We start from the raw sequence: 13534 nt of genomic DNA, 5'->3' as shown, positions 1-13534 counted from the left end.
ATTTATTTTATATCTTGAAACTTAGCTGAAGTTAATTGTTCAGCTAGTTTTTTTTTTTTTTTTTTAGCTAATTCCCCAGGGTTTTCTCATAGTTCTACCATATCATCTGAAAAAGATGATAGTTTTGTTTCCTTCTTGCCTATGTTTATTCCTCCAATTTTTTTCATGTCTTTTTGCTATAGCTAGCATTTCTTGCACAATATTCAATAATAGTGATGATAATAAATATCTTTGCTTTACCCCTGTTCTTATTGGGAAGACTTCCAAGTTTATTCCTGTTACAGATAGATACTGCTGTTTTAGATAAATACTATTTATTATTTTAAGAAAGTCTCAACCAACTCCTATGCTTTCTAGTGTTTTTAGTGGAAATGGGTGTTTATTTTGTTAAAGGCTTTTTTTCCTGCATCTATTGATATATTCATATGATTTTTTTTTGTTTTTTTGTTAATATGGTCAGTTATGCTGATAATTTTCCTAATATACATCCCACCTGGTCAAAGTATATGATCTTTGTAAAATATTTCTGAAATCTCCTTGCTAGTATTTATTTAAAATATGATTTCTTTCTCTGTTTCTGCTGGCATTGGTTTAAGTATCAAAACCATATTTGTGTAATAAAAGGATTTTAGTAGGATTTCTTTTTTATGTATTTTTTTCAGATAGTTTATATTGCATTGGGATCAATTGTTCCTTAAATGCTTTGTAGAATTCACTTATAAATCCATCTGTTCCTAGGATTTATTTTTTTCCCTGAGGCAATTGGGGTTAAGCGAGCTAGGAAGTGTTAAGTGTCCAAGGTCAGATTAGAACTCAGGTCCTTCTGACTTCAGGGCTGGTGCTCTATTCTCTGTGCCAGCTCCTCAGAGGATTTTTTTCTTTTAAGAAACTTACTGTTTGCTTATTCAGGTTTTTTTTCCCCTTCTGATAGGCTTATTTAAATACTCTATTTTCTCTTCTGTTAATCTGGGCAGTTTATCTTTTTGTAACTATATTTGTGACTATCCATATTACTTATATTGTCACTATACTGGCATATAGTTGGACAAAAAATGACTTTTAATAATCACTTTAATTGCATCTTTGTTGATAGCATATTTTATTTTTCTCATTTTTGATACTTTGAGATCCTTTACTAGTTTACTTTTGTGATCTATTTCCTCCTTAGTTAACCTTTCCTTTAAAAATTTGGATGCTATGTCATTTGGTACATGTTTCATATTGATATTACTTCATTGTCTATGGTTCCTTTTATCAAGATGTAGTTTCTCTGCTTATCCCATTTGATCAGGTCTATTGTTGCTTTAGCTTTGTCTGAGATCATGATTGCTACTCCTACCTTTTTTACATTAGCTGAAAAATAATAGATTCTTCTCCAGCCCCTTATTTTAACTTTGTATATGTCTTTCTGTTTTAAGTGTATTTCTTGTATACAACATTGTTGGATTCTGGTTTCTCATTCATTCTGCTATCCACTTCTGTTTTATGGATAATTCATTATGCTCACTTTGTGATTTGTAACTGCACTTTCTTCCATCCTATTTTTTTTTTTTTGCTTATCCCCCATTCTCATATTCATATTATTCATATTTTCTCTCTCTCTCTCTCTCTCTCTCTCTCTCTCTCTCTCTCTCTCTTTTACTCTCTCTCTCTCTCTCTCTCTCTCCCTCTCTCTCCTTCCCCTCCCCACAGCCACAGTCCCTCCTCTGAATTGATTTCCTTCTAGTCATTTTCATCTTTTATCATACTCCTCCCCTTTCTCTTACTCCCCTCCCTTTTTATTTCTGTTGGATAAGATAGGTTTGTATTCTCAATTTAATATGTATGTTTTTTCTTATTTGAAAAGAAATTAGATGTGAATGATGTTCAAGTACTGCCTCCTTCATTTATTTTTGCCTCTACTGTAAAAGCTTATTCTTATGATTCTTTTATGTGATAATTCCTTCATTCTTCCTCTGCCTTCTCCCTTCTCCCAGAGCATCCCTCTCTAATAAACACCTATCTATTTCTTTACATCATTCTAACATAATCAATTCAATCTCAAGTCCTTTTTCTATGTGGAATCCTTCTAACTTCCCTAATAATGATAAAGTTCTTGGAAGATACCATGTATCATATTCCCACAAAGAAAGGTAAACAATTTAACCTTATTGAATCCCTTATTTCCTTTTCATGTTTATCTTTTTATACTTCTCTTGAATCTTGTATTTGAAAGTCAAATTTTCCATTCTGATTTGGTCTTTTCAATAGGAATACATGAAAGTCCTCTAATTCATTAAATATCTATTTTTCCCTTAAAGGATTATACTCAGTTTGGTTGGGTAGATTATTCTTAGATTGTAATTCAGATTTTTTGCTTTCTGAAATATCATATTCCAGTTTTTGCACTCCTTTAATATAGAAATTGCTGTATCCTGTGTTAACCTGACTATTTTTTTTTTCTTTCATCTGCAATCTATTATTTGGCTATAATTTTCTTGGGAATTTTCATTTTGGGATCTCTTTATAGTGGTGATCAGTGAATTCTTTCATTTTTTATTCTACCTTCTGTTCTAAGATATTGGCACAGATTTCTTTGATAATTTCTTGAAATATCATGTCTAGGTGCTTTCTTTGAACATGACTTTCAGATAATCCAATAATCCTTAAATTATCTCTCCTTGATTTATTTTCTAGGTCAGTTGTTTTTTCAAGGAAATATTTCACTTTTTTCATTCGTTTGACTTTTTCTTTTGTTGTTTTTTGATGTCTCATGGAATCAGTAGTTTCCACTTGTCCAATTCTAATTTTAAAGGTAGTATTTTCTTCAATGAGCTTTTCCTATTTTTCCATTTAGCCATTTCTGCTTTTTAAGGAATTCCTTTTATTAGTGAATTGTTGTACCTCTTTTTTTCTTTTTGGTGAGTTCTAGTCTTCAAGATGCTATTTTCTTCAGTGTTTTTGTGCCTCTTACTAAGTAATTAATTGTCTTTTCATAATTTTCTTCCTTTACTTTCATTTCTTTACCTAATGTTCTTCTATCATGCTTATTTGATTTTGAAAATCCTTTTTATCTCTTCCAGGAATTTTTGTTGGGCTTGTGTAATTTCACATTTGTTTGTAGCTGTTTTGATGTTGTTATCCTTTTTTGAATTTGTGTCTTGATCTTTTCTGTTACTATGTAGTTTTTAGGACCAGGTTCTTTTTGTTGTTGTTTTTTGATCAATTTTCTACACTATTTCGTGATTTCGAATTTTATATTAAAGTTGGTGTCTATTTCTGGCTTAAGGAGATAATTCAGGTTTGTTTGCACTGCTGTTTTCAAAACTAGTTCTGGTATCCATAGGCATACTCTATAATCTTTTTTTGTCAGGTCCTGTTACCATTTTTGGATTGAGAGCTTCTAAAGCTGTTCCTGCTTCTGTCTTCACCACCTTAGTTCCACCATTAGTTCTTTGTCCATGTGGGCTCCCAGGTTAGCCTTTTCCCCCATGTCACAGATCTCTCTTTCTGACCTCCTGTCAGATTGTATTGGATTGGATTGGATTGGAAGAATGTCTCATTCTGACCTTTGTTGTTTCCACCAATCCAGAATTTGACTTGGAGAATTTATTTTTTAAATTGTTTGGAGGAGGAATGTTGGGAGAGCTCAGCTGAGTATATATTCTATTCTTGTCTGCCCCTGAAAGTTGCATTTGTTTTTAGCAATATTTCAATATTCCCCTAAGTTTTTCATGTCTTTGGATGTACCTTTTTGAATATATTATTTTTATCACTAGAACACATCTCCCATTTTCTGCCTGTTGAAATTCTGCCCTTCTTCAAAGTCCAGTTTAAATATATCCCTTTCAATGAAAACTTCTAAGAATCCCCCAGTTGAAAATGGGTCTTCCTTTAACTGATCTAAGGATAGCTTTTACTCACTATGCTTATGTATTTACAACAATCTAATTTGCATTATATTTATCTTTGCAGAAGTCTTATATCTCTTCATTTGATAATAAGCTCTTTGAGGGCACAGGCAATGCTTCATCATTTTTATTTGTGCAGTGCCTAACATAATGAAAAAGTCCATTAAGATAAATGTACATAAAGATGTACATTTAAGGATGTACATTTGAAAATTCAAGCTGTATTCTACATCTGTAACACAGTCTACCTCCTTTCTGATGTAATGTAGAGGGCATGATTCTTTGAAGCACTGATCAGATAATTTAGATAGATCCTTGACTAGGAATAAGCAGAAAGGCTCATTGGCTTATTTAGAGTCTCTTTGAAAATGGTGAATATTTAGAGGTTCAGTTTTAGAGGTTTTTTTCCTTTCATAGTCTCAAAGCAGTGAGAGTGACCCTAACACAGGTGTTTGTGCACAGAGTTCATTATTTCATGTTATGTAGATGAGAAACCCAACATCTCTAATTTGGGGGATGCAATTTGCCTTGAATAACAAGTTAGCCTTTCTCTTAAAGCTCACTTTCTAATAGTCTCCCTTGGTAAATACAGCAATAAACAGCTAAACCATGGTATTTATTACAGGCTCAAGTCCCTAATTAATTTATTTTATGTTAATTAAGTTCATAATTATATAGTAAAACATTTACTTTCTCCCACAAGAAATTGACTGAATCTTCTGAAGGGGCTTTGTGACTGTAATTTAGATGCAATTAGCCTGTTAAATTTAGTTAGTGTTCAGTTCATTTAGCTACTGCTATAAGACACAACAAGAGATAACTCAGAGTCTGGATGCACTTGAGATAAAGGTACTTTATTATTTGTACTTTCAGATCTTCCATCACCTTTGGGTGGTGAGGGAGCAGTGAAGTCATATATAATTGAAAGCAAAAGTTGGTTAGATAATACTTGCAAAAGTATCACTGTCAGCTTAATTTAGCTTAAGCTGGATAGTTTCCAGGGCAAGAGAATCAGAAGGGTCAAGGCCTTTTATGTTATGCCATATGAAGAGAGATTGAAGGAATTTGGAATGTTTGCTTTGGAGAAGGGAAGACTGGCACATGTAGTGGTGGTGGTGGTGGTATGTGGCATAATGAAGGATAATAGCAGTCTTCAGCCATTTGAAGACTATCACTTGAAAATGAATTAACCTTATTTCACTTGACCTCTGAGGGCAGAAACAAGAGCAATGAGTGAAAGTTTCATAAAGACATATTTAGGCTTACTATAAAGAAGCAATTAGAGCTTTCTAAAAGCTAAATGGACTATCTCAGGTGGTTGTAAACTCTCCTTCACTGGAATCTTTGTATAAGATTTATGTATTGAGTGTATTGCAAAAGTGTTTTTTATTCAGATACAGGTTATACCCAGTGGCTTCTGAGCTTTCTTCCAAATGGATATTCTTTGATTCTGGGATGTTTTGTATCTTGGAAAGGAACAAGATTAGTATGAGGAGAGATGATTTAAGGTACATACTACAAGTAGTTCTGGAATTGGATTGAAGAGGAGAATTTGTCTACCTACAGTTTCCTCTCTCACATTTAAGAGTTAAGGAAAAAACTCTTTGGGTCTAAATGTGCAAATGCGTTTAAAATCCATCAATTACAATATTTACCTTGCAAGCTTGGGGGATGGGGTGTGGGATTTTAGCTTTGATGCAATAAGAAAGGAATTCTGGAAAGTAAATATAGTATAGTTATTCTTATAAGTAGTACAGTATTAACCTATCAGTGACTTAATGTTTTGCTTAATAAGTGATTCATCTATCTATAAAATCCCTTCAGAGCACCAAACATTTGTATAACTTCTTGCTTTTTAAAAGATATATGAGAATTTATCAGTTGCACTAAAATATTTTTTTTTATTTTTGGACCAGAGTTATGATTTCATTGGCATGGAGAATTCTTGGTGAAGAAACGCCATTTACAGATACACATCTGCAACTTTTAGCCTTGGAGAATGCACTGAGTACTGAGAAATTAAGAACTTTGTCTAGAATCACACAACTAATTTGATGTCGGAGGCAGAGCTTAAATATAATGTCTTCCTTGCTGGCTTTCTATCCAGTATTCTATACTGCCTCTTCACTAAATACCATATCCTTTTGCCCTAAAATGCTAGGATGAATTGATTATATATTATTATATTATTATATATATAGGATTTTTCAAGGGACTTTTGGCACTCCATCATCTAGTTAAGTGATTTCTTTTATGGCAGTGTAAGTGTGTATACTCAGACATCAAGATTAACAAGCAAGAGATTTAACCACAAAGTCTTTCTGTGACTCCCTATTTCCATCTATAATGTGAGAATATTAGAACCCTTCCTATCTCCTAGAGTATTATGCAAATGACTGAGACTGCCTGAAGGAGGCTTTGACTCTTATTAGAAATGTAGCCATACTGGTTGATGTGCCTCATTTATGTAGTTACCATGTTTCTGAAAAGTTAATCAGGGATTTTTCTTTCATTAAAAAGTCCCATATATTTTGTGGTCAATTATAACTTTATTCTCGTTACTGGATCCTTGTTTCTCACCAATCATTAATCACTAGTAATTTTTAACATTAGCTTTAATTTTAGTTTGAAATGCCCTCTTTCCCTCTCAATATTCATATGCATGACACTTAAGTTTACAATCTATAAACAAATACTTAGCAGAGCTCAATTATTTATAGCAAGAATGAGAATTTTTTTCTTTTTCTTCTACTGAGAGTCATTAGGCTGCAGGGGGAAAAATATTCAAAGTCAACATAAAAAAATCAACTAAAAAAAATGTAAAATTAACTTCAGGTAACTTAGATATCTATTTAATATATGAAGTTTTCAAATGATAAATACTTCATTTATGTACTATGAATAGTAAAAGAAAAGAGACAGAAAAGGGAATGAAGATACAGAAGTGAAGAAAGAGAAGAGGAGGCAGCAAAACAGAGCCAGAAGAATAGAGAAAAAGAAAGAAATAAGTTAAAATAAGAATTATAATTATAAAGAATAGAGAAGGAAAGATGATAAAAATAGGAAAATGTAGAAAGAAACTGAAACATACATAAAATAAATCAAGCCAGGTCATGTGCAAAGAAAAAGACAGTGTTTTATTCAGTTAACATTCCTATCTTAGGAATTAAGGTACATACTACAAGTAGTTCTGGAATTGGATTGAAGAGGAGAATTTGTCTACCTATAGTTCTCTCTCTCACATTTAAGAGTTAAGGAAAAAACTCTTTGGGTCTAAAAGTTAGGAACTCTTTACACAGTACCAGTAAAGAACTTTAAAGATTGTATATTTACAATTATAGGTTTAAATACCTTTTGACTCATGTTTCATTGGAATTGTTTTAAAAGCTGAATTTAACCTGGATCAAAGATTCAATACCTCTAAGTTACAATAACCTTTTATAAAGCCAAAAATAATTTTAAAGATAATAATTATTTTCATTTGTCCATTCATATGATTTATTATAAAAGATTCTTTGTCTATTTCCTTGTTTATCTAAAAGATAAATGTTGTGAATAACTCTTTGTCATATCACAGTTAAGACAGACCAACATCTGTCCAACTGCAGCTGTAATTTAAATCTTAGGATATTGCACTCATAACTATAGGACAACAAGTGTCTCTGAGTGTGGAGAATAAAAAAAAAAAGAGAATAAGTTTAAACTTCACCAATTTTACTCTATGCATCTGTAATTAGAGGCTGTCCTTTCATTTTCTGTGATTTTCCATTGCCATCATGTAAAACCAACATTTGTCTTATGCACATCTGTCTCAGAGTGTTTTCCTTTCCTTTTCTTGGATATTGATGAGTGTTTTGAATCACAAACAGTAACTGTATTATAAGCCTTTTTTCCCTTATGGCAGTTTTGGCTTGCTTGGAGCTTCCTGTAAACCATTGGAAACATTTTAAAAATCCTATATGATATCATTGAGTTTACATGAGACATTGAGAAGACAGCTCATTGCTGGATTTAGAGTCAAAGAAACATTTCCAGTTCTAAATCTATCATCTGATGATTCAGGAAGATTTCATTTACCAGAGTTGTGGCTCTGATCCATCCTTAGTATAATAACAGTGATTCTCAACAAAGCCAACACCTTGGTATCTGTGGACAAAAATTATAATAAGATGGAAAAAAATAAAGCCTGTGTATATGTAAATGTGTAAAGCACATATAAGTCTTATATGGGCATATATGACCCTTCATGTAATTATCTATTGAACTTAAACTTTCATTGTTTTTTCCTCTGCTCATTACTTGGAAGTAAACAAAAAAAAAAAATTTATGAAGAGGCAGACTTACCAAGCTATAACATGAAGAATCACAGAAAGAAAGAGACTCTTTTGTGTCATTCAGAGAGGGGTGTTGCCATATAAAAACCACTGAGGGGTGGCAAATTTCCAGCTGTGGGAAAATGTTGCTAAGGTGTTAGGACAGAGAGGTAGAAGCTTCACGTAGCAGTATGTTGTTGTTGTTGTTTTTTTTTTTTTTTTAAATTAGCCATTTGAATGAAAAGACTGCTAACCACAACGTTTCTAATCTGTCTGAGTTAATTTAATTTCAGCCATTTCAAGCTTGACTTTGGTCAACCTGGGTTGAATCCAGCTGGGGCACTGATGTTTCTATGAGTCTGTGATCTCACTGATGTGGCTAATTCTTCATCTCACCATGCAATTCACAACATAACCATGACCTGTCAACCTAGACAATTCTTGTGATCCTCAACTATCAGGGGTGTGTGTGTGTGTGTGTGTGTGTATCTGTGTCTGAGAGAGAGAGAGAGAGAGAGAGAGAGAGAGAGAGAGAGAGAGAAAGAAAGAGAGAGAGAAGGGAGAAAGCAGAAAGACAAGATAGACATATGGAGAAAGAAATAGAAACTCTAATTAATGGGAGTTTCTTTTTTAAATGAATCACTTGATGAGAAGATCAGGAAGAGAAAACATGTTGATTGTATACTGTGCCAGGACCGTAATGCATTGTGTGAAAGAACTTTAAGAGAGCTAATCCTGTTTATAGACGCATGACTGAGTAAGGGCTCTTATAAGTTAATGAACTAAGAGGAAATCTTGCAGGGATGAAAAGGCAGCATCTCAGATTTGTGCTTCTACCAAGAGAAGCATTCAGAGATGTCCTAGTTGGCCTGGGTAATGTAGAAGGTCAACCTTGACACCTTTTACTTAGATTTCTTCATGTATCAAAAAAGTAACAAGTGCAGTTGGAGTTAATGTCTATGGCAACTTCAAGACACCTTAGATATACATTGATGATACAGGGAGTGCCTTTGGGAGGAAGAAGAGGATCCTTGTATTCCTTGTGTATGTACTTGTCATCATAATCCTTGCTCGAGTGGTACCTATAACGTGTTCCCTTTCCTAAGCTTCTTGGTGACTTTAGTACCTTTTCAGTTCAGGTCATGTATTACTACTACCTTTCCTGATTCTATCAACTATCAGTCTCACCTTTCATGCTTACTTTGCATTTATTTTTCAAATATCTTGTACTTACTTATCTATGCGTATCTTGTATCCACACTTGCCCTTACCCCCAGGAGAATGTGAGCTTCTTGCCAACAAGAACTGTTTTGTTTGTTTTTTTCTTTTTATCTTCAACATCGGCTTCACATTTCTCAGCTTCTTTACTTCCCTGGACATAAACAGAAATGTGCTTTAAGCCAGCATAGAGGGACATGAGGCTGGTTCTTATTTTTTCCTTCCTCCCTTTTCTCTCCTTCACTCTCCTAGTTAGTCTCTTAGTTTGGCTGAGACAGGGTATGCTTGTCAGTGGGAAGTGACTGGTGATCAGAGAGTCAAGACCTTGTCAAGAGAGTCGTCGTCTTCTCTCCACTTTGCTCTGCATCATCACAAACACACCTGAATACTGAATTGTAGAAGTTGTGTCTGATAGCTTTAGTCTAAATAAGCAGCCTGAGCAGCAGTTCTTAATGTCCTTGACTACTGGCAATCAATAAAAAGTAATGCAAACATAATATCAGCAGGCAAGCCAGGTGAAAAGAGAATGACTTCAGAACAGTCATATGCTGTATTGGAAGATATCAAGTTATCAATTTCCCCTTAGAAAGAAGACATTCTTAAAGAATGCTGATAACAAAATTCTTTGCCTTTGCCTTACAACTCCAAATGTTAGAAAAGACCTGCACCTTTCAAAGTGCCAGTGCAAAAAGAATATGAGACCTGCCCTTTATTTCATGCAAAGGCACTGTCAATTAGATTAAGGTAATTAATGTTCATTCTACACAAGTCAGGGCATTTTTAACCCCACCTATCTGTTTTTGCACTCTGAAATGCCAAGTTCTTGGGTGAGATTTTTATTATCTTTTTGCATCCAACTCATTTTAAATTGAGATTGGATTTACAAGATTTTTTTAAAAAGTATATATAATTGCTTAACCCTTACCCGCTTAATATCTTTGACTTGACGATCAATGGACCAAATCTTTCAACACATTTTGCCTCAATACTGTAGCTGTAAAAGCAGCAGAAATGGTTCATGGTTTCTTTGGAAAGCTTACTTAGGAAAGATCACCAATATGCTATTTTTCAATCTAGATTCCAGGAAACCTTTCTTGGAGTTTCTAAAGAAAGTGTAGCTGTTCAATCGTGTTTAATCTGGGTCTGGTTCAGTTTCTTTCAGAGCCCAACTCAATTTCATGCTAGGATCTGTTTTCTCACTGAAGAAGTCTATTTTCTCTTTTCCACTTATAATTAATAATTTGAGTTATTCTTCTTAGTAACTTGCTTATTAGTATATAGAATCACACCACATCACCAGATAGGATCTTGTCAGTTCCCAGTAACTGACTTTTTGTACTCTGTTTGTCAGGTATATATCATCTGTTCTTTGTAAATGCATGTGTGTGTGTATATACATATATATATATATGTATATGTATATATATATGTTTGTGTGTATATATGTTTTAATCAATTTTATCACCATAGGGAACTCCTAAAAAGGAACTTTTTATATGAAAGCAATTTAGATTCTGGACTTTATAAAGCACATTGAATGTAAATGACTTGACATTCACACTGCCACTATGTATCAGAAATAGGACTTAAATGCAAAGCTTCAAGGCCAAATCTTTATCCACTATGTTGGCTTGCTTTTTGTATTGTGCTGCATTATATAGTGCTGACCAGCCTGGGATCTGTGTTGATCTCCTGATGTTCTTCTAACATTATTTTTAGGCTTTATGATTTCACCTTCTTAGCAATTCTTTGCAAAGCTCTCCATAGCTGGCTCTGTCGTTCTTTTCTGGGTCATTGGCCCTTTTTACTCCACATTTCTTTTTTTCTGACAATATTTCTAGGCTTTACAATTTCACCTTCTTGCCAATATCTTTCAAGTATAGCATCCTAACTTCATAGGTTTAAAAATGAAAGAGACTTTCAGTGCAATCTAGTCCAGAGTCCTTATTTTAAAGATGAGGCCCCACAAGGTTAAATGACCTTCCCAAGATTACATAGATAATATGTGACAAAGGCAGTACTTGAATCTAAATCCAGTGATTTTTTTTTTTCCTGGTAGCTTAATTCATCTCCTTCTTCCTTAGTAATGCATATATAAAGCCTCCCTATTAGTTACTTTGGAAGGTCCCAAGCATTTTTAGGAGGTTACAGTATGTTTGTTTTCAATCTATTTCAAATGTTTATTTATTTTGGAATTCCCAGGCATATATTTCTTTTTTTATGGAACACAGATTTTATGGCAATTTTGACTAGGGTATTTTGGTCAAACATGTATATTTTAAGTTCATATCTCCATTGCCCTTTCAGAATCATTCATATTAGTTTAGGACTATTAATCTAGAGCTGATCAGGATCTCAGCAGTCATCTAATCCAACCCACTCATTTTGCAGATGAATAAACTGAGGTCCATGGAAGGGAATTAAATTGCTTTGACTCTGGAGTTAGTGCTCTTTTCTCTCTGCCATGTTATCTTTTTCATAAATAAGTTATGTTTGCCTTTGTATCACCTGGACACCTTCTATAACATAATGGAGGATCAGAATAATCTTAATCTAGCAAGCAAGAATTTAACATGCTTCCAAGATGCACACACTGGATATTCTTCATATAACCAGTCCTATAATCCTCCAAATATTACTGATTCACTGTCATTTGTAGAGGAAGTTTTTTGGCGACTCAGTTTACCAAATTGCACATAGTAAATTCTGTAATTGCCTTGGTGTTACAGTTGCAAAGCACTTGGGAATTCTTGGAGGACCATCCAGGTAAGACTATCACCATCTTGAACCCAAAAGTTCATTCACTGAATAAATATTTATAGAAAGCATACACTGTCTGAGGTACTATAATAGTCACTGTAGGGAGAGAGTGATGCAAAGATATTTAAGATTTCTCTCTGTCTTCCAGAGATTTCCAGTTTAAAAGAGGAAAAGCTAAAAACTATATAGACAATTAGAAAACAAGTGATGTTAAATGTTAGATGTTAGAAAAAAAAAATGAGAGATGATAAGTACCATGTGATTCATATTGATAATCACCACAAGAATTTAGTAGAGTGAGATATTCTAGATGACATCATTGAACATAATTTCATGGAGAACATGGTACATGAAATAGACCTTAACATATGGAAAGGATTTCAATAGGCTGAGATTGGTCGTTGACAATCCACATCTTCATGTGGACTGGGCCTGGGCAAAAGCATGTAGGTGAGAAAACACAAAATGTAGTTGATGGGTAGGGTTTTTGTTTGTTTGTTTGTTTGTTTTTCCTGAAATAAGATTTAGAGAAGAAAAAAAAAGAAGATCCATTTATGTTCCATTTAAGTTCACAAAGAAGACAGAAATGTCTTGGTTGCTCAAAATGAAATTAGACTACAAGGAATGTGAATTTTTATTTACCCCCTTCAATTTCTTTCTCTACGTTTCTTAGCAAATACCTTATTCTCTTTGGATGCCATTTTTTCCCACATGTAAAATTAGCAGAATAAACAAATTGTCCCATAGAAACATTATAAGGAATTATCCAATGTGTACAGATTACATAAACATTCCTAGTTTGGGTGATACCTGTTCAAACCCAAGGTGTGATTTAAAAAAAAAAAAGAGCTGAATAAAAGTCAAAGTTATAGCCTTGTTCTATGCCTTTAGAAACTAAAAAAAGTTTCTGGAATCTAATTTTTCCCCCTTTTCCTATCTAGCTGTTGTTCCATTAGATTTTATTAGGTCACAGAGCATTAATCTCTTTTAGCCAGTAAACATTTCCAGAAAGCCACATGGAAAGAACTCAGTTTTCTTCTTCATGGAGTTCTGGTGACACTGTGTTTTCCCTGCACTGCAGCTCCCACCAGCATAGCCAAATGGCACCTTGCCAAGGAGGCTCTGAAGCTGGGAATGAGTTATCATTTCATTTAATTTTCTACTTGAAATCCCAAAGTGACAAATTTGATAAGATTTGCCTTTTTAGATAACAGCTGCATCTTTCTTCCCTTTTCTTCCCTGTCCTTTCTACTCAGCAGTTTTCCCTTCCTTCTAGATAAATTGCTGTTAATTTAAATGTGCTGTGGATCCATGTCATTTTATGGTTGATTGCTTCTGAGTAACAGGAGGAAA

The 13534-nt window shown here is 33.7% G+C and overlaps 1 protein-coding gene across 5 annotated transcripts in view; it reads left to right on the top strand.

Annotated features, from left to right (window-relative positions):
* Nucleotides 1–13534, top strand: part of NTRK2 (neurotrophic receptor tyrosine kinase 2) — a 405329-nt gene that overhangs the window by 167954 nt on the left and 223841 nt on the right. Inside the window, exon 12 of one of the 5 annotated variants that reach the window (XM_031945460.1) lies at nt 5807–5829. The exons of the other annotated variants lie outside the window; for them this stretch is intronic. Within the exon in view, the coding sequence (XP_031801320.1) occupies nt 5807–5814 (8 nt within the window). The 3' untranslated portion in view covers nt 5815–5829. Of the gene's footprint in view, nt 1–5806; nt 5830–13534 lie in introns of those variants that run through there. 5 annotated transcript variants of the gene reach the window in all.

Source organism: Sarcophilus harrisii, chromosome 1 (genome assembly GCF_902635505.1).
Source record: "Sarcophilus harrisii chromosome 1, mSarHar1.11, whole genome shotgun sequence".
Classification (NCBI taxonomy): domain Eukaryota; kingdom Metazoa; phylum Chordata; class Mammalia; order Dasyuromorphia; family Dasyuridae; genus Sarcophilus; species Sarcophilus harrisii.
This window is presented reverse-complemented; position numbering and strand designations above follow the sequence as displayed.